Source organism: Atractosteus spatula, chromosome 21, assembly GCF_055471065.1.
Source record: "Atractosteus spatula isolate fAtrSpa1 chromosome 21, fAtrSpa1.hap1, whole genome shotgun sequence".
Lineage (NCBI taxonomy): Eukaryota > Metazoa > Chordata > Actinopteri > Semionotiformes > Lepisosteidae > Atractosteus > Atractosteus spatula.
In genome coordinates this window covers 5,235,946-5,257,545 of record NC_142726.1, presented here as the reverse complement: position 1 = coordinate 5,257,545, position 21,600 = coordinate 5,235,946, and the positions used below count along the sequence as shown (strand labels likewise).

The following is a 21,600-nucleotide window of genomic DNA, read 5'->3' as shown; positions in this document are numbered from 1 at the left end:
TGTACCAGGATCAATCTAACAATGTTTACTGTGAGTCAACTTTTACTCTCACCCAGAGTTTCCACAATTGGCAGCTTCTTCACAATTACTTTCTTCTTAGCCATTCGCATCACTCCTAGTGCTAGCGTCACTGTGACGACAATGGGAAGGCCTTCTGGGATAGCTGCAACTGCCAGACTTTGACAACAAAGACAAATGTGAATAAATCAATTTATATGACCTGCTACTTTCTAGTGACATTATTAAGTCAGTTACATTATCCGATTACTTTCTGATTAACATCTTTAAATTAAGAAAAGCAGCTGTAACTCAGCTAAGAAATTAAATTGTAAATATCTTGTACATTTTTCTGTACTACCAGTTCTAATATAGGAGATTAATACCCTCATAAAAAGTTGTTGATTTTTAGTCTGAGAACATACAATTGATTGCTCAGGTTCCACACAAGAGAAAACTATGTGGAAGTGCATTTTAAACTGTGGATTTGAAGCATCTAAAGTCAAAAGCCTACAGTAGATTCCTTCCAGAAATGACTGAATGAATTCCTTGGATCAAATACTAACTACCAAACAACTGGCCACTTCTCTTTTGTAATTAATGTTCTTTTTATGTCCTTATATACACCTACTTTGACTACAGAAGACAGCAGAGAGTTCCTAGACGCTGTTACAGAAATATTGCCTGACAGTTGAAAACTGCTGTTCTGTGTGAGGTGCAGTGAAACTGGGGTAGAAGGCAAGCGCACCCAATAATGGCTCCCTAGTTCCTCACCTGACTCCGATGGTGAAGATGTTGAGCAGGGGCTTCCCTTGCACCCATCCAATCAGCATGATTATGCCTTAAAAGAACCCAAGGAAGCACGGAGATAGTCCTCATGAGTGTTAACAGCAATACTAAAGCAAAATATTCAGTGTGAACATGTTCTGGTCACATTTTGTAGCAGAGAATCTAACATTTAGGCACTTTTATCCTTATTTAAATCTTCTGATAAGATCGTTTCTTACTATTTGCCATTACAATTAGCTAACACAGTAGCTAGCTTTGCTCATGCATCAGGATGTGTTGAAAAGCATTCACACTGTAAATGTATCACTACGAAGGGCCTATTTTTATTTTATTCTGCCTTGTTGTAGGAGAACAGAGCAGTCCACCATTCTGTGAACTTAAACATAGAGTAAGAAAGGGAGTAAGGAAAGTCATTATCTAAGTCCTGCATATTAATTGAATACTTTGATTTGAATCTAGTTGTAATGTTCTGTAAGTCCCAGTCTATAGCCTTCCAACTTTTCTTCGTAACCCACTAGTGTTGTTGTAGATCAATCGCATGAAAAGAGGCTTCTTCTGCAGAGAGGTGCAGCTAGTACTAAATATGTTCATAAACTTAAGTGTGCCTGAGAGGACAGCATTGAATTACACCAATAAAGGTGCATTTTTCTGCAAGTCTTTCAGCCTCATCTATAGACTGAAATGATCTAATTGCAAACATTCTACAGCCATAAATAGTAGGCAAAGTTTGAAACACAGCACTGAAATAGACAGAAACTAGGGTTAAAAGGCAAATACAATAATATAGGCTATGAAACACTTGCTTTGATATGAATTATAGTAATATATTGAAAATATGAGAAATATCCTGTTAATTTCAAAGTTCCATTAAGAATGCATTTTACATATGGTGCATTGTGCATCTGGTTTAAGTAGTAAAAACATACCAAAAGACCATGGATATGCTGAGCAATGAAATCTCACTTACCAATAATTCCTAACGAGAAGATGGACAGCTGTTTTCCAAGTGTGTCCATGTTTTTCTGGAGTGGGGTCTTTGGAGTCTGTGGAGTCACACAATGACATTGAGCCATTATGTCTGACAGGACAATGGAAACGAGACTCATTTGGGGGCTTTGTTTTTACATTTAAGTAAAGGTCATGGAGTATGAGCTGAAGTGCTTCAGGAAGCAGAACATTACAGGATACATAAAGAATTGCTGGCTTTGCTACTTGGCATCTGAATTTCAAGAGATTGTCTTTTCTGTGCTTGTGTTTAAGGATAAGGATAAGAGAGCAGTGATCTCACCTCCTCCATCTGCATCAGTTTAAACACTTCGCCAAACTGAGATTTCTCTCCAGTGCTAATAACGAGTCCCTAATTAGACAAGACAGAAAGTGCAATCAATATAATAAATAAAAATAACCAGCCTTAGATATTTTGTCACTCAAGTGTACTTGCTTAGGATCAAACTGATTATCTTGTCTACAGAATATATTTACTGAAGACAGATTAACAATGCGACCTGTTTTAAATTAGAAAACAAATCTCACAGATGTCCTTCTTTCAAACCTTTGCCTTATGAGAGAAGGAGCATTCAAATGTTGTTTTCAGTGAGCTCTGGGGCATCTGCTGCCAGACTTATCTGGACTTATCATTCAGTCCAGGGGGTCCCCAAATCCTTCAATAATGTTGTACAAAGATATACAAATCAAATCAACAGTATTAATCAGTGGTGTGTTTTATCCCATGATAGTATTTATCAATTAACCCCACCGAAAAACTTTCAGTGATAGTGTCTTTGGTATTAGCATGGTAATTACTAAGCTTCAATCTGCTTTGCTCCTTAAACCATAGGGAGATTCCTCCTGAAAGAATGATTACAAAAGTTATCCACCAATGGACAAAACTATTCTACAGCCAAAACCCTGAAGCAGCTTGTAAACGTTTTAGAATACTCCATTTTGACTTGCTACATACTATAAATCAAACTACTAGAGAATAGTCAAAATAGACAAATTATTGATCTTTCATTTATGAATTTAATAGTTAAACATTGTAAAAGATAGCAAACGTGCTAGATTTTGTAGTCGTTCAGAAATTGTGTACAATTCTACCATAGTTTCACAAATCGTGTTATTCCATATCAGAAGAGGCTAGGTGACAAGACATTTGTATACCAAAAATGCAGAAGTAAACTTCAAACTGTGTTTGTAGGTTTGTATTGTGTCATTGAAGATGAATTTGCTCAAAATAACATGTCTGATTTCTGTAACAAACTAATACAATTTCAGAGAGTGTGTAGTAGATGAGAGTAGATGACAGATCTCGAGGTGTTCCGGTATGTTTTCAAGAACGCCACACAGTGCACTCACCCGGCCCCTTCCATGACACACCAGCGTGCCCATGAAAGCCATGTTGGGGAGAGAGGTAGGCTCCTCACTCTCCGACAGGGTGCTGTCTGTCTTAATGCAGGGCTCCACCTCCCCTGTAAAATTGGACTCATCCACGAGGAGGTCAATAGCCTAAGGAGACAGCTGAGCTTCAGACAGGTAGATGTCAACACAGGCGATCCAGTCATCCATTGCAAAACAAGCTAGCGCCCTGCTTGTCCAGTTTTCAAGGCACTATATTTTGTGAAATCAGACCAATAGATAGAGCAGAGATGACCATCCATGGATTTCTATGGAGTCAGGGAAAAACCTTCTGATCTTTACAGTATCCAAGGTCTAGAGCAGATAAATATTTCCTCAGTTTAACGGGTCATAGCTGCCATTTGTTCAAGAACCTTACTGTTGATTTAGAGACCATAATATAGCTGCAGGAACGTGGATCTCCAGCAACAATACTGGTCACCCCTAGGAGACTTTTCAAGTATTGGACCAGTAATTGTTTAAGCCCATTTCAGCCTTGATTCTGCTGTGGAGCTCATGATGCCAGGAGGAAAGAGAGGTTAATAGTCAGCAGATCATGAGGACAGATAAGCTGGGGACTGGCATGCCTTCTCTGTCCTGGGTTTATTTCAGGCTGGGGAACATTCAGTTTGCATGTTATCCCCATGTCTTTCTCAGAATGGACCAGAAACCAGAAGACACTAGGTCCTCCTGGAATTGAGTGTGACACATCTGGACAAGGTTACAGGCCTCTCTTATTTGTTCCTCTAGGTGTGTGTGCGCTCTGGGGTAGACTTAAAGTGACCCCCCCTGTAGGGTCACATGCAAGGGCTTTGGATTATACATGAATTGATGTTTTCTGTTAAGGCAAATACTTTTGCATAGATGCTTGGTTTAAATGGGTTAAACTGACAGGTGTGTATACTGGTAAATTCAACTGGGAGTAATATTGCCTGGAATGTAACATGAGGCTCTGATATTGTTAAAAATTTCCACTCTTAGTTACATTTTTGGCAAGAGAACACTAGGAGATAACTGCATATCTTATTTCCTCCCCAGTCAAATACACAAATGTCTTAGAAACATCTTATTTTTGTCTTTTATTCCAAGAAGATTGCAACAAAATCCTGAATATCTCATAACTCTTTGGAGAATGGAGAGTGAGGCCCCTGGTCTCATGTTCGTTGTTAACGTCATCCACTTCATTTCCTTTCCCAGGCTGACCTTCACTAACACACATGGAGCTCTGACGTTAAGAAACCTAAGATTACTGTACCTCAATGAGCCTGACGTCTGCTGGAACCCTGTCGCCAACAGACAAGCACACGAGGTCTCCTGGCACCAGCTCACGAGCCAGCCTTCTCTCCACTGTGCCATCTCGGACACTGTAAGCAGAACAAAGCCCTCAGGGGCGGCTCAGCTCTGGAACTGCACAGAACGCAACTGACCCACTTCTTTTCAGTTCAGGTTTGGACGTTGGAGTTGCTACAAAGACACAGATGCCAAATTCCTACAGCACCAATTGTGGTACTCCACAATGCCTGCTTTCGTCATTCTGCTTGGACTCGGGTACTATTACCTAGAAGGAGGATGAGTCAGGAAATTTGGAAACATGATCTGTGTTTCAAAGACAGAAAGCAGTCATATTAGGCCAGAGTCTGGAATATTATGATGGGGATGTCCAACCCAGATCCTGAAGGGCCAGTCAGTGTATCTGCAAGCTTTCTGGGTTTCTTTTAAGCTGGGAGAAGGGCTACGAGTTGTTAAATTAGTCCAGTTAAGCCAATGATCAACAAATGTGCAGCCATTTAGAACTAGAAAAACCTTGGCTTATGACCTAAGATGGGGCATTTTTGGCTTTCAATAAGCTAGAATGGACCTCAGGCAACACCCAGTTTTTAGTCTGACTAAATTGAAAATTTAGAAACAAAAGCATGTTTTAGAGGAGTAGAGTAGTGTGATTTTATTATTGTACAATGCATGTGTTTTAAAATGCTGTTGTTTTGGATTCGTTTAGTCTCTCTTTGATATTATAAAGTAGTAGTTTATCACATGTTGGATTTTTTTTTTGGCGAAGGGTATGAAGCCATTCGTTTCCCAGCTATAAGTGGGCATTGCCACTTTGGAATAATGAATACACTAAATAAATATTTATTCTATAGTCTTTAGTGTGTTTCTTCTTCCTGGAGAATTTCACCTTCATTTCTTCTTCTGAAATACCCTTAGAAGGTAAATAATGGAGGTAAATAGCACTTCTGTTCCACAACAAACTCCACCCTTTTTAAACCCTTTTCAAAAGCTCTAAGACTTTGCTTAGACTACAAAGAAGCATGTGGTAAATTTCTTCACCAGGTTTGCAAGTACTTCCCTGTTTAAGAACACAACACAAGTTACCCATCATAGTACACATCATACATAGGCTTCCTGGCTGTGAAATCTACTGTGTATTTTCAGTGTAACATATTCATGAAGGCAGTCACTTAGTCTGTTTGCTGTTCATGGAGCATTTTTTGCAATTGATGTCATCAGTTTTTAAAAAAAGTATGAAATTCAATCCAGAATTTTTGTAATGTTTGACAGATGCACTGTTAAAACAGGCAAAACGTGATGTAAAATGTTATTTAAGCTACCTTGGACAAATTCTTGCAGATTCTGAACATAAATGTATCATGGAAGTTAAAAGGAGAGGTATGCACATGGATGTATTGAGAAACAATACAGAAATTTACTTATTTTAAGTTTCTATCAGTGCTCATATACTGTATATATCTTAAAGTGGAATAATAATGAATCAAATAGAAACGTGTGTGTCTGCCTCGGTCTAAATTTGTTGATGTGGCTACAGTGCAGCCTCTTTAGGTTGCTTGGTTGGCTGATGAATCTACAGGAGAATCTAAGGCACATGCCTCGTTATTTAATGAGGTCAGTCAATTAGTCGCTCAGGGGGGCAACTTCCAGTCTTTAAAATAGCTGTCAGGGCAGCTTCATGTAACTTAGTTTCAACTCTGTTTAAGAAAAGACAAAGAGATGAGTCCAATTTGTTTTGTGTCTGGAAGTATAATGTGTGAGAATTCTGTTTTTTTTTGTTGCTTCATATGTTCATCTGCATGTTTTATTTTCCTTATTTTTGTTAATAAAATACTCCATGATGATGATGTAGCCCCTAAGCTTTCCCTGCACTGACCCACACAGGGGGCAGCATGTCACAGTATCCCCCTATTCACAATCGTAACTGTTTTACGTAACAGCTCCAACCTTTTAAAAAAAAAAATCAAACGTACACATATGTAGAACACAGTGGTCCTGAAACATCTTCATTGTCTTTTCTCCACATGGCCTTTCTAGGTACAGCCATTCTCTGGAACAATGAGCATTCTTTAAGCACTGCCTTCAGTGGGCAAAAATATATACTGTACCCTGTTTATCAGTGGTACCAGAATAAGTTTGAGGTTTGCTGCACATCTTCCTGCTTTCACCAAAAGCAAGATAAAACAGAAGGCCTTGTAAAAAAACATAAAATTAGCCACATTGCTTAACCAATGTGATGACAGCAAGGTCACTAGAACACTTTTGAATAAATACACAGTGCAACACTAACAGGAAAGATGTCACAGTCGTACTACTACTTAATGTATTTTCAATATCCAATATCCAACTGTCCAATATCGCATTGAAACACGGTTGGACTTCACTGACACATGCAGCACTGAAGCACGGATTTCTTAGAAAATCTGCAACCCCAGGACAAAAAATGTCTGTATTATACATCACAGTTCTTGCTCTTGATGTAGGCAGTCACCATGGCTATGAATCAAAGCCTGATAACACCAGTTAAACTAGTGAACCACAGTAGTGGGGTTTTAAAAATGATTATACATTACTGCCCATATCCTAACCAGACGCTAAATTTACAAGTCCACCACCAGGTTTCAAGATGTTGGCTTGCATTTAATGCAGAGTGTGACTTTGGAGCTGCCGTATCAAGCGTCACACATAACCATGAGAGAAATTCCAAGCACAGTCTTCAATTGCACAAAGGTCTGGAGAATGCCATTCCTCCAGCACTTCGAGTCCTTTGGAGATTGGCTTTGCACCACCTGCAAAGTAATTGACTGCATAACGCTAAATAGTTTTGCAGTCCCACTGTGTGCAATATAAAAGAAACATCACAGCGTGCCATTATCGTTTACATACCAGTTACATTCAGGGGGAACCAGCTTGTTCAATTCCTCCAGTGACTTCTCGGAACGGTACTCCTGTATCGAGGCAAAAGTGAAACGGAAAATAAAAACGTTGAGATCAGAATGCTTGGGTTTCCCGTTCTTGGCATTCGTGCCAGTAGACTGAATGAACAAATGTGAAAGTTACTTGCCTGTAGAAATGCCACCGTGACCACGATGAGGACAGCCTGTTGTGGAAAAAAAAACACATTCTTCACTTCACTTGAATGATTTTTAAATTCATGCCCAAAAAGTGAAACATGTTGTCTGAAAGAGAACATAAAGGGTGACAGCTTTGCTTGCTGTTAGATTTTTAAAAAATAAATTTTACACCACCTACCAATTATGGGTACATATAACACACCGAAGAGGAATGATTTTGCATATCAGAACTTAAGAGATTTTGTATCCCTACAAGATCTGCGGCAGACATTTCACGTCACTCCTGGGATGTAGTTTCATGGGGCATTTTCAGTGGACAGAAGTGTGGGGTGCCACGTGAAATCCTTCAAACACAAAAAAGCTATTTTCTAGAATGAAAGGCATGGTTTTCCATCTTCTAAAGTCACAGGAAATTAGTGAAAAAATTAGTTTGTTGTCTGAGAGTAATACAAGCAAACGCAGTTCCTATAATCCACACTTATCCAACCCAATTTTCTAGGTTTTCATTTGTAATTACTTTTCACAATGTCTGAGCATTTCTTTTTCACTTGGAAGTTGTTCTTTACAATGTGTAAAGAAAGGTAAAATAAATTCAGATATCATGTGATTTGATTTTAGACTTCAAAATGTGTTACATCGGAAAGGGTGTGTAAACTTTTAATATGCCCTGCATGTATGGGAGACTCTTGAGAGACGTGAGTAAAGAGGCTAGTTTGTGTCAAGGCCAGCTGTGACTGGGATATTCAAGTGGAGGCAGTGAGGCTGTGTGGGCTTCAGCTAGAGTATTGTGCAGCACCAAGCCTGGTGACTCGCTGGGTGCCTGTGGGCTCACTGTGTTATCAGTGAGAACCACATCATTCATCGAATCACTGCAAACTGTCAACCTCACAGTGTGAGAAATAGCAGTGGCCCTGACAGCGTGTCCTTTAAAGGAAGGCGTGCACATTCCCCATCCTTCCCTTGGTAGTTACTCTACTCAGTTAATAGACAGAATTAGGATATTTAAATTCATGTTAACCCCTGCCTTTTCATTTACATGACAGTAAGCTGCACAAACACTCACAGTTTTTTTTCTGAAGAAAACTGTTTAAAATTCCACCTTTTCATTTTTTTCTCACACTCCAAGTGTAGTGTTGGAACGTGATATCTAGAGGTATTTGTTTTTCCTAAAGCGTGTCACAAACTTGCATTCCGCTGCCAGTGACTACAGCTCCCATGTTAGAATTATAAAGCATGTTCTGAAAACTGCAAGCCTGCAGGTCTCTGGGAAGTCACAGGAATCGCTCTTTCAAAACAGAGTCAAAGGAACCCTGACTGTTCACTCTGAACCTCCTCCTGCAGTGCTCAGCCAATTTGTGCACCAGAACTTCCACTCTGTCGCCCCAGTTCGATGACGGGGGATGCTGTGTTGTAGAAATGGGCATGATTCCAGGAATGTTTTAAACCAAGGCTGTATCCAAGATCCTAAAGTCCTTATCACGAGTGTGCAAATCCCGAACCGGCACCTCAATTGTGTCAGCATCCACTGAATACCATCTAGCACAGATAAGGTATTGCTGTGGCCATCCAAGATCTGGCCTTACAGATTTGGAATACAGTATGTGGTTTGTACTGTGGCCATCAGCTGACCTTTAGCTAGGTCTGAAAGATAATTTACATTTTATTAGTTGCTTTTGTGAAATACAGAACATCTTTAATGCAGCTTTTGACATGCGCACACAAACACAAATGCATTATCTACCTTACCACAGCTATGCTGACAGCATCTTCGTACTCCCTGGTAATGATGCTAACTCCAGAAGAGCCCAGCAACAGGAGAATGAAAGGATTCTTAAACTACAGATAGAAAAAGCACAGTGAGTCACAGGGGAAAACAGGCCACTCGGTCTGACAGGATAATATTTCCTATTGTATAAAGCCTTCTTTCAAAACTGAAATGAAACAAATGTGTTGCTATAATCTGGGGCTGATGTAGTGGGTGTGACTCTTTCTGTGTGTATCATTTACTATTTCGTAGATCTTTTTTGTTGAGCCAATCCCTTTTGTTCTCTACTCTGAATGTTTCAATTTAAAAGTAAGAACAGAGCAAGAGCAAACCAAGCTTTTAATCCCACACCATACCAGAAGTCGGAATGCATACATTAAGTTGTCAAGTAATGCTAAAACTAAAAAATCCCAAAATGTCATAAAAATGTATTCCCGTCATGCAACTAAAGATTACAGTTTATTTATAGGTCTTAGTCTGGATATTAGATTTAGACATAAAGTTCACAGTGGGTGTCTTTAGCAATGTCGATGCTACTGTTGTCACAGCTGTGCGTTGGTATTGCTGCTTCACACAGATTGTTACATTGAAACAGGTAAAGAAAAGGCTGCCCAACAATGTTTTTGTAACACTTGCAGCCTTCTTGTGCTATTCAATTTCCTTACTTGTGTATTGCATGTGCCCTGTGTATTCTGTGGCATTCTTTAGCAGATTTGTTAACAGGTGATGCTTGTGTCAGTGAAGTAGGTGTGTAATGCTTCTGGATATGAAATGCTTCCAACTTCTGCTTAGAATGAACAATGATTTGGGGGTGTGCTTTAATTATCCTTGTGTCAGGCTTGCCCCGGTTGCTGCTCTGTGGGCGAGACAGCATTGCCTTGGCAGCCGGCCTCTGCTCCACCCACCTGTCACTCATTGTCAGTTGCCATGGACACGAAATGACAGGAGACCCAGATCACCTGGAGGCAAGTACCATCCCACCTGTCCAGGTGATTCAGGGATATTTAAGGGCTCAGACTCTGCCTGTGGTTCTGATATTGTGTTTGTACTCTGAGCTCATCCTTGTTACCCCTAGCTTTGCCTTTGCCTTTGCCTTTTTCCTGTTTCCCTATTATTGCCTCTCTTGGATTCCTGACCTGTACTTTGTTTTACGGCTTTGTCCCTGGATGCCCCTTTGACTTGTGCTCTATGGTTTTTACTTATTCAGAACCTGCTTGTCTTCACTACATTGTCTCCTGGATGTGCCAGTCTGTTGTCTATTGTGTTTCCAGAGCTGACCCTCGCTTGCTTTGACCAAGCCTCTTGGATCTCCCCTCAGTGCTTTAGACTGTGTTTGTGTCTCACCTGCTCCTCTGTGGACCTGAATGTGCAGCTCTGCTGCCTCACGAATCCCTAACTGACCGCAGCACCACGTCTGCCTGTGTGCACGGCTCACTCCGCTGGCCTGTCAGCAAGCAGCCTGCAGCTCGTCTCCAGTGTGCGCACTCCCTGCTCAGCCCTGTTCCTGAGAACGCACAGCCCTGCCCAGCTGTTCCCTGTCAGCTCACTGCCTGCAGTTTCCCCTGGCTCTCATCTGTCTCTCGCCCAGCAAGCCGGGTCTTCTAATCACCTGCTGCTCGTCCCACCAAGCAGTGGGATCGTCACACATTGGCGTTAAGAAACCTGTCCAGGAGCCTTTTATACTTAATCAATTAATTCACTCCAGGCAAAAAATGTTTAAGTAGTGTTTAACATACTACACTGTATATGATTTACAATTACGATATTCTTTATAGATATAACTTCTTGTGTGTGCTACAGTATCAAATACACCATTTAGAGCTAAAACCTTAGGAAATATTAATTTACTATGGGGAGGTCAATCCTTGGGAACTCATCTTTGCTGATGATGTGGCACTGATGGCAGATTCAGAAGTAGAACTACAGGAGAAAGTGTTCAAATGGCAGAGGAGTCTGGAAAAGGGTGGACTGAAAATGAATGCAGAAAAATCTGAAATAATGGTAACGGAGAGAAGAGGAGATACTATGACCAATGTTGAGGAGACAAATGGAGGAAAACTGAAACAGGTTGATGGCTTTAAATACCTTGGATCAAAACTGGTAAAGGGAGGAGAAACACTGGAGGCAGTAAAACAAAGAGTGAAAGCTGGATGGAACAAGTGGAGAGAAATAACTGGAATAATTTGTGACAGGAAAATTCCTAGAAAGTTAAAGTGCAAAATGTACAAGACTGTAATTAGACCTGTACTACTATATGGAGCTGAATGCTTGGCAGTTGGAAAGAGGGAAGAGAACTTGATGAGAAGAACTGAAATGAGGATGTTGAGATGGATTCTGCAGATTTCAATGAAGGATAAGATCAGAAATGAAGAAATCCGTAGACGATGTAGGGTGGTGGATGTAGTTGAGAAGATGCGAGAGGCGAGGTTACGGTGGTATGGACATATCATGAGGAGGGACGTTGAGGAAGTAACAAAGAAGGTAATGGAATTTGTGGTGGAAGGTAACGGGGAAGAGGCAGGCCTAGAAAGAGATGGATAGATTGTGTGAGAAAAGATATGGAGGTATGTGAAGTGAGTGAGGAAGATGTGCTCGACAGAGACAAGTGGAGAAGAGCAACCAAAGCAGCTGACCCCAGGACAGTCTGGGACTAAGGCTGTGAAAAAGAAGAAGAAGAAGAAGAAGAAGGGGAGGTCAATCACAGCCACAGTTTTAAAAATTGTAAATATAGTTTTCATAAAGCTTCATCAGTACTTAGAGATAATATAATGTATAGAAGTCCATTATTACAAGAATTAGAGCAATATGTACAGTACTGGAAAACAGACAACCACAGTTATCTACTTCAGTAATTTTCAGGAATTAAAGCCTTCAATATTATTGTGTTCCTGGAATTGTTGTCTACTACCATGTCTGTAACACAGAGTGAAGACATGTTTCTGGTTTATCAGGTTTTGAAATGACGACATGAAACCCTTTCCTTTGTTATTCGTTTTTCTCATTCTTTTAGTATAACTAAAGTGCAACCTACTCAATTGTTCAGTTCTGTGCCAAATTTGATTTTTCAAGCTTACATACAAAGCAGTGTCTGGTTATTTTACGGCATGGATATCATTTATGAAATTCTATTTTTACCTCAGCATGCACAGTGTTGGTTAATGTCCAGTGTTTTTTCATCTTCCTATTCAGCATGAAAATAAACGTCTGATTTTTCCCTATGTGGTATTTTAGACAAAGATACATACTGGCATGCAATCTTAGAAAACTATATTCAGTGCATTCTTTTTGGATGCCTGCAAATCACCTTTGAATAAATGCACCCGATTTTTAAGTCACTTAGAAGAACAGAGAGTTTCATTCAAAATACAAATCTGTACAATAGTCCTTGTCAGGATTTGACAATATCATCCCAAAATATTCACTAGTGTCAGCTTCAATGAAATATCTTTGTCCCATTTTATTTGATGAATTACACTGTTAACATTTCAGTTTTTCAGGCTGACAAGTTAGGGAAAGTAATTCATATCATAAATATCTCAACTGATCAACTAAATCCCCATCTTCTGCCACGTTCTTCTTCTGTTTCTAGTGTGCTATTGTTTTTATACTTGCAGATACAGTGGTCCGTTTCAAAGATTCCAGAAACACGCACCTGGCTCAGGTATTTCATCCAAACTGGCATCTTGCTCTCCCCATTGAATTCATTCCAGCCATAGAGCTGTCTCCTCTGAAGAACACAGGACTCAGACAGACCTTTCTCTATATCCACCTGAAAAGACACAGTCAGAGCTTGAGCACAGAGCAGGACATTTTCCCATTTGTATCTCTGATTTTGTTTTCGCTTGTCTCTTTTCTGCAAAGAGGCTTACATGGGCTAGCTCATAATGCATGAGGCTGACTTCTCTGCTCATGGCCAGAGCACTGGGCTGATGCCTTGAAACCGTGAGTTACCGTGCCCTGTTTCCTCCAGTCACTTCTGCTGTGTTTACTAAGGGAGGGTGGATCCACACTGGATTTAATTCAATCCAAAGGAGGCATTGCATTCAAAGTTTCATTAATGCTCCAGAAAAAGGGAAAGTTTTCTATAATCTTTTCAGAAACTATCTTTCTAGAAAGTCAGGTTTCTCATTGTTCTATCCCTCTTTTTACATTGACAGTCTGGAAATGGCACTTGTAATTTTACCCCCTGGCCTTCACTTTTTCAGTCAATGTATATTCATTTTTGTGGCACCTCATGTTAAGCATGATAAAGTACTTAACATAGTCAGGAGGCACACAGTATTTGAGGGGCATCATGAAATTACGATGAGGACTCTGGACAGGATGGTCATGGGTTCACATCTCAGGTGGGACACTGCTGTTATACCCTTGAGTAATGTTCCTCACTTACACACAGAACAGTAGCTCTGGGAAATGCCCTGCTGTATTAACGAGTTCACAGGTCATCGCTGTAAATGAGAATTTGTTCTCAATTGATTTACTTGATGAAATAAAGGATTTTAAAAACACAGAACAGAGTACTGGAGGAAACCAATAATAACATTAATTTAGGTTATAATTAAAAAGTAATAAAAAAAGTGGTCAGAACAGAAGCATTCAATATCACGATTACCACAGATGATACTCCTTTTTTGAGAGATGTGCAATTCACAATTCTATACAACACCTTCTTGGAAATTTACAAAATTTACTCCCCATCATGTTAAAAAGTGAGGGCTATGTTTCATTAGATCCACACCAGAGTATTATTTTCCAGAAGATGGTCAGATACATGTAAATTAATTTGTTACTGTGTAGTACAGTATTATCTGTATTCCACCACAGCTCTGATAACCAGCAGTAAAGGAGCTCCCTATCAGAGAAATGATAAGAGTTCTTTGTAATTACTAGCTGGTTTTAAAACATGCCTCTGCTCTGCTTCCGCCAGCCTGTCTCCCTGTGGTGTAATTCAATCCTGCAGAGGTTCTGTCAAGTCTGTCCAAGTCTGAATCATTCCAGGACCAACAAAGATGTTTCTACACCAAGAAACAAGCAAGATTATCTTGCCGCCTCTTTCTGGTTTTTAATATGAATTGAAGCTTCCGCCCTAATTAAGCTAAACACATGAAGTTTCACCAATGATCAGTGAGATCCCCGTTTATCTAGCTGAACACCGCAGCAAGATACAGCCCAGTAATGGAGGCACAGGGCACAAGGCAGTGCTAAGAGCACTTCTGACTGTTTTCCCTCTGAAAGGAATATCAGTCCATTGCAGGGCCACAGAGCAAAGGGACGACTGGGAAATACCCTCAAACCCAGCCAGCATGTATTTAAAGGTGGAAGGAACCTGAAAGACCTGGTGAAGCCTCACTGACGCACAGGGAGGACGAGCAAGCTCCACAGAGACAGATACCCAGGGCTGTGGAGCAGTGACGCAGCAGTACTAACTGCCCCGGCCCTGCCACTGGGCCATCCCACCGTGTGAAGCTGTAGCTTTGCTCCCCAGGACAGAACCTCAGTCTGCATCATTACAACCTTGTTCTGTGGTGTGACATGGCAATGAACCACGCCAGCGATGTTGGTACGTCGTGCTTTTAAAACTGGTCGACCTCATACATTATTAAAGGTGTTCATTTCAATGAAAGCACTTACCACTTCCTACTGAAAAGGCCTTGAATGCTGTTGCAAAGTGAGGGCGAAACATCTCAGGTCACAGGGCAATCAGATAAACTGTAACAATGGTGGATGCGGACCACTATGTACCCAGACCATGTGCACACTAAGGGCACGGCAAAGGAGCTTTATAATTCGTCCAGCAGAAGCTCTCGTGAGGCCCGTTTGTACTCTCCTGCAGTTTTGCCTTTTCACTCTCGTGTTATTTAGCATACCTGCAAATCCGTGGCCAGCTTCCCTGTGTCACTGTGGCTGGCATCTTTCACAGAGACGTTGCAGAAGGAATCCTCTTGTCCAGACACGCACAGCTTAAAGGCATCTCCATTCTCCTTGCGATTGGAAGAAGAACGCAAGTGTGTCAGAATGGCAATAAGGTAAACGTTACAGTCTACACACCAAACGCCTGCGTCCTATCTTACTCGTCGCCTCATCGTTGGGCTGACTGTACTGATGATATAGTAAAAACTTTTGAAACTTTCTGATTCATCAAAGCATCCTTACACTATTCAGAGTTTTCAATGAATTCATATATATTATTGCTTATATATAACTTGTAGATATTTTATACATATTATTCATATATTATACATCTTATTAATGAGACATTATTTATATCTCGTCAACGGGTATAATTGATGGTTGTTTGAGATACATGGTACAATTACTTACAGTATGTCAAAAACTGATTTCATCCATCAATCCATTTTTAACTGTTTTATCCAATACAGAGTAGCAGGAGAGCTGGAGCCCAGCCTGGCAAGTAATGTGCACAAGGCAGTACATGAGGACATACCCTGCATGGGACACCTACAGTATCCATTTCAGGGCACAGACAAACACACTCACACCAGGGCCAATCTTCCCAGAAACCAATTAACCTACTGTACCAGTTTGGTTTTGGACAGTAGGGGGAAACTGGAGCACCTGGAGGAAACGCACACAAACACAGGGGACATCATACAAACTCCACACGCACAACACCCCAGGAATTGAACCCAGGGCCCCAGCACTGCCACACAGCAACAACTGCATTCATTTCATTCAGGTTTCAAGCTCTGTAGAAATAAGGTTCAGTCTTGAAAAGAAGGTTAAGTCCAAGGCATGTAGCTAAATCATGTGTGTTCTGCAGAAGTTTATGACCATAGCATTGCAAGACACTTGGAAACTGAATGAAAATGATAAAAAATATTTCTTCCACTTTAATTTCCCCCGTCTGTGAAATGATGTCTCTGTACAATTGATTGATTAATGTAAAATCGAACAATGCAGGGTACGCACTGAGGCTGCAACAATTTAACCCGTTTGCTTAAACGTTAATTAGTATTTTATTAAGTCTGTTAATAGGGATTTGAGTTGAAGATACAGTACGTTCAGTGTTTATTTCCTTGTTCACACGACTTGTAGAAGTGCAACTTCCTCGCCGTTTCGAAGGTTTCCTCCACTGTGGTTACGCAGTTTTAATACAACACAAGCTATTCGGTAGTAACAACAAGCTAATCAAATATTAACATTTATATAGGGTCGCACTAGGCGACGGTGCACCAGTCTTGATCGTCTTACCGTCTGCTCTGTCGCCTCTTGGCTGAGCCGTTTGTACTTATGATGCGGTAAAAACGTCCGAAACTTTCCGAAGAAATTATTCCAGGTCATGCTGCACCCCGTTGCTGGTGTTAGTTACTGTAACTGTGGTAAATGCAGCGCCTTCGGTATATCTCTGGAAGATGCTGTACTCCAGGTGATACTCCGGTAATGTAGTGCCAGACGCCCATTAAATCTTACCTGTAAGAACCGGAGCTAAGATTCAGCCCACGGAGGCGGCGCTACTTCATAGCTTTAGGCAATATGTTATCTCATTTCTACTGTTTGTTACGAATCGAATTTCCAGCTTCTCCATTTGTTATCGAAATAACAAAATAATGGGAATGCTATTAGTACAAGTGGATGATGATGATTAGAATATTTGTCTGTGGTGAAACTTTATAATGATAATTCTTGCGTTTACACGCACTTTGCATCACTAGAGATATCAAGATACTTTACATAAGTGAGAGACCCACCTGCGTGTGACACACCGCAATACTCCTGCATCAGCAGCCCCACTGCACAGCAGATCAGGAGCGGAGCGGAGAAATGTATTTAATTCCAGTTAAAATAAGGAAGAACTTTAGGAAATGTTCGTGTTTGTTCCTCTTCTTCAATTGCATATTTTAGAAAGTTTTTTTGTGCATGTGTATAATAACTGACATTACTGCCATCTACTGTACAGTAATTGCTAAAATCACGTACAGTAAATGCTCATTTCCCCCAATCACGAACAATTATACAGTATGAACAATAGTTGTAATAATTGTACACACCCGTCAATACTTACTTTGAATATTTAATTAAACGAATTTTAACGGATGTGTTTAATTCATTTTAAATTACAAAACGAGGTTGTGTATTCTGCTGTTCAACTATAAAAGGCATACACTTGTAAACACCTACTTATTTAAACAGCACTGGATTTAGGTATTTGGCAACGAACATTTTTTCTTTGAAATGGTGCGCCCCCTAGTGACGTGCCAAGGGCGCTTCGCTGCCACTGTACTTCACACGTCTGTCAATTCATCCAACACAGCCTATCCCGGCAGGCAACGGGCGCAAGGCGGGACACCTATCCCGACAAGCAACGGGCGCAGGGCGGGACACACCTGGAGGTGTGCTCCATCACAAGGCACACATGCACACCAGGGCTAATTTCCCCAGAAGCCAATTAACCTACCAGCGTGTTTTGGACCGTGGGAAACCCACGCGAACACGGAGAGAACATACAAACCCCACACATACAGCACATCCAGGGTTTAAATCTGTGTGATCTGTGGTGTTTTAGCAGTGCTGCCCTGTCCTCAGTGGCTGCTGTTGGTCTGGCACAGGGCAGTGAGCTTCAGGACCAGCTAGCTGACACGACTCTTCTCTCGCCTCAGCAGGAGTTTGGTTTTTACTGGTTTTTAACCCATATTTAGCCAATATTTTACTGCTCTCTTCTCTGTGTTGATTAGCAGAGGGGACTGGGCTAATGTATCCCTGATTTTACGGATTACATCGACTGCTGAAAGTATCGGGATATTTATTTTAAAATGTGCCAAATTTGCACCAAGGGAAAAGGGTTTCACTACCGAAGACATTTGCTGTATATAAATGATGGAGTGAGTTGAGTAAATGACCACAAGAGAGCGCTATAACTTTTAAAACAAGAACATCCTTACCAAAAAAACATCAATCTCTCACCTGTAGCGGTTTGGAGTTGCGTGATTTTGGCAGTACTAGATAAAAACGGGTAATTTCACGCGTATGGCATTGTCGAAGTAAGAAAAATAAATTTAAATAGATCCTTTAAAACTTTCTACCTCTTCTTGAGAAAACTGGAGTGAAACTGTGATGCAGTCCAAACAAATTAAAAGAAGGCCAGTAGAAAGGACCACAATTCTGGCCAAAACGGGGATGTTTTAAAACATCTAAAACATTCTAAAAGGTACTCGTGTGTCTTTCATGCTTTCGATTTTTAAAGGATCGGGAACCTGTATTATCCTGTGGTCTAGGTAAGATTTTCTGTTGCTGGAAAGAAGTTTACGAAATAACAAAAACGTATTACAATTCCTCTGTATTGCACGTTATATCATTCTCTCAGTGGCAGGCCTGTATCGGTAACATGGCATGTTTTTAACTCACTTCTTCATTTTGTCATTCACTAAAGCAAAAATGCTCCCAAGGAGGGCGCTTTCTGGGGTATCAAGGCACAAACATGTGTGGCAGGGTTCAAGGTAACAGTTTCTGAAACGATAAGCCTTGAAATCAAACTTTTGCATGATCTCACTAATTCAGAATGCTGCCAGAGCAGGCAACTTCCAGTTGGTCCCTTCTGTCCACAGAAGAGTAAATAAACGGATCATGTTAGCCCTTCCGTGTTTTATATTCTAATGACAGCATTGTTTTAAGCTACAATTAAGCTTGTTTTAAGCTACCCTTTTAATTTCGAACTGCATTGAAAACTTCCTACATTTTTCCTTCATATAAGACCGTTTTTTTACACGCATTACAAATTGTCCTATTTTCCTTTTTAAAAAACGGAGGAAAAAAAAAGTTATTTCTCCCTGGAAAAAAAATATGTGGTTCCAGGCTATGCTATTACTACTTCAAACATTATCAACACACCTGCCATATTGATACTTTGTACTCTTGCACTCTGTACGATTCGAAACGTATTGACAAGGCGAATTTTGTTCTTCTGTTGCGTGCTTTGCATAACTCCAGCGGCACCAGGTGCCTGTTTCAATTTCTACTCGCCAGTGACCACACATGACAAGACTGCCCGAGCTCGGCCGAAGCTCTGGCGAGCAACGATTTGCTTGAGACCCGAGTGTTACAAGGCGACCCACCTCGAACTTCGGTAATTTGGCAACATACACTCGGTAAAAGGGTTATTCGGTTTGATCTGAAACATGCATGTGAAGGGGTCTCTGCAGCATCGATACAAACTTTGCATAGATATAATCCTTACTTCCGGATCTTCTCACACTCTTTATTACTGTTAACTTCCTCGTATATTGAGAATTGAGGAACTGACCAGCCTACAGCCAGCGTTCTCCGTTATTTTATTCTGTTTTACATCTGTTGTAAGCATGAAATAGCTGCCACAACAGCCTCGTGTAACTGGTGGAAATCGCCTTCCCAAACAAAGGTAAGCTTCACTTGAATTTAGAGGGTGATCTGTATACTTTCATGATTGTTTGCAAGGTGAGGGGGGAAATGTCTGGGTCGCGGAAGGCGCGGTGGTCCACTTCTGTTTGCATTTTTCGGGGATGTGGGGGGCATCTGTATTTCGTATGTTTGTCTGAGCTGTTGATTTTGGATTTTGCGGGTGTAGGGTTTTAGCGATGGTGTAACTTGATTTAGCCGAAGTTTAATTTTGCGCAGTTTAAAGAGCACTGCAGTCAGTTTCTTCGCCTTGTCCGTACATCAGGGATGTTGTACGACTATTTAAGGAGGGAAAAGAATTCTAATTATAAACCACAAAATACATTTCGTGGTGTATCAGCCTTACTAAATGTTGTAACGAATTTTGCAGCATATATATGACGGAAGTATTGTTTTTTTCTATCTCTCCACTAGTAATATTCACCGTGATGAATAACTTAACGAGACGGAGGGTATCATCACACGTCTCTGCTTGTAGTTGGGTATATACAGTATGGTATAATGCAATACACACTCATACATTGGTAATCTAAACGTTGACGGTTCGAATAAATCTTTAAAACAAGATTTGGGGAAATATTTATCGATTTACATCGCTGTTCAGGAGACGGTGTTGGGTGATTTAAAGGTGATGGGCCAGGGTAATGCCATCCATTGAAAGGACAGTTCTGAGTGTACTGTCCTTAAGTCATATAGTGATACGAGGACAGAGTAGAGCCGATATAAAATGTCCAGGACAGAAATTTCCACCAACACCTGTCCTGGTAACACATCTGCAGTGAATTAATGGAATGGTTAGGAAGACACAAAACTGGGTTCTTGCACATTGACTATGGTTCTTCCAGATACGCTCCTGCAGTTTCAGTGATATTTGAAATACAGGATCTTTCCACCCGCTGCTCAGGGCCATGTTGGTGGCCGAAAGGGGGGCAGTTGCGAGGGTGCGCCTCTTTACCAGTTCGGCATTCATCCTGGCCCCCCAGAGTGCCTTCCCGATTCCGATATACAATACGACCAAGTGTAGGGTCCCCAGCTTGTTCTCTCGTTGTCCTCTAACCCAGTTGCACAAATAACGCGTTCTGTTCTTACGCCATAGCAAACAGGGCGAGCGAAAACTGGCACGTGTCGAGAAGACCCCGTTCGTCACGGATCCAGTGCGACAGCAGTTTTGTGCAAAGTCCGTATCAGAAGATATCCGTAAAAAGGAAAGCGTTTTAGTGAAGAGGCAAACGCTGCACTAGCACAAGAACATAAGGTCACAGATTAGGGCATTCAGCTCATGTTGTTGGATCGATTGATATTACTGATACTAGAGTGTTGTACTGTAACTGCTGAAAAGAGTATTATTTTTATTATTGTAAAAAATAATCGTAGTAGAATCCAACATTGTTTTAGAAGAACCTTTCATTCTGTGGTGACTGTATATATCTGTATTTGTTACTTTGACGACAGAAATGATCACGTAGGAAACAAAATACAGAAATATAGTTGTATTAACTAGTTAGGCATTGATTTAAAAAAAAATCAACTGATAGTCGGGCTCAGTCACAGACGTTGTTTTCGGAGAGCGGTTCTGCTTCACTGGAGCTAGTCCTTGTGTCCTGTAACCCTACAAGATTCCTCTGCAAGTCGGAAAACTCGGCAAAGGCAGCGCTCTAATTTCTCCAAGGGCCCCGGCTCTGGTGCTGCAGGCGAGTGCCGATTGCAATGGAAGAGCTGACACAAGGAACGGCACTGTTACATTGTAACTCACAAGCGCTTCCTGTTACAACATAAAAGAAAATTCACCACGGTGATGCTATCCGTTTGGCTGTTGTGTTGTGCGATTATGTTTTCCGTTAAATAACGTCTATTTTATTTATTTTTTAATTGCTGTACTTTTTAATGTTTACATTTTAATGGCAC

General features: G+C 40.8%; 2 protein-coding genes across 3 annotated transcripts in view; one reads left to right on the top strand and one right to left on the bottom strand.

The window, feature by feature from the left end:
* The window catches only part of LOC148817037 (calcium-transporting ATPase type 2C member 2-like), a 34,558-nt gene extending 17,792 nt beyond the window's left edge, over positions 1-16,766 (bottom strand). The window contains exons 1-12 of the mRNA XM_088938806.1: positions 16,519-16,766; positions 15,174-15,287; positions 12,959-13,075; positions 9,288-9,377; positions 7,532-7,567; positions 7,354-7,415; positions 4,436-4,544; positions 3,142-3,291; positions 2,075-2,143; positions 1,754-1,829; positions 772-838; positions 53-177 (exon numbers count right to left, since the gene is read on the bottom strand). Of these exons, the coding sequence (XP_088794932.1) occupies positions 53-177; positions 772-838; positions 1,754-1,829; positions 2,075-2,143; positions 3,142-3,291; positions 4,436-4,544; positions 7,354-7,415; positions 7,532-7,567; positions 9,288-9,377; positions 12,959-13,075; positions 15,174-15,287; positions 16,519-16,608 (1,105 nt within the window). The 5' untranslated portion in view covers positions 16,609-16,766. The remainder of the gene's footprint in view (positions 1-52; positions 178-771; positions 839-1,753; positions 1,830-2,074; positions 2,144-3,141; positions 3,292-4,435; positions 4,545-7,353; positions 7,416-7,531; positions 7,568-9,287; positions 9,378-12,958; positions 13,076-15,173; positions 15,288-16,518) is intronic.
* A 2,526-nt stretch (positions 16,767-19,292) lies between these two features.
* plcg2 (phospholipase C, gamma 2) overlaps positions 19,293-21,600 on the top strand; it is a 50,217-nt gene continuing 47,909 nt past the window's right edge. Inside the window, exon 1 of one of the 2 annotated variants that reach the window (XM_088938915.1) lies at positions 19,293-19,678. The gene's annotated coding sequence lies outside the window, so the exon portion shown is untranslated. The remainder of the gene's footprint in view (positions 19,679-21,600) is intronic. The other variant, XM_088938916.1, reaches the window with a different exon arrangement.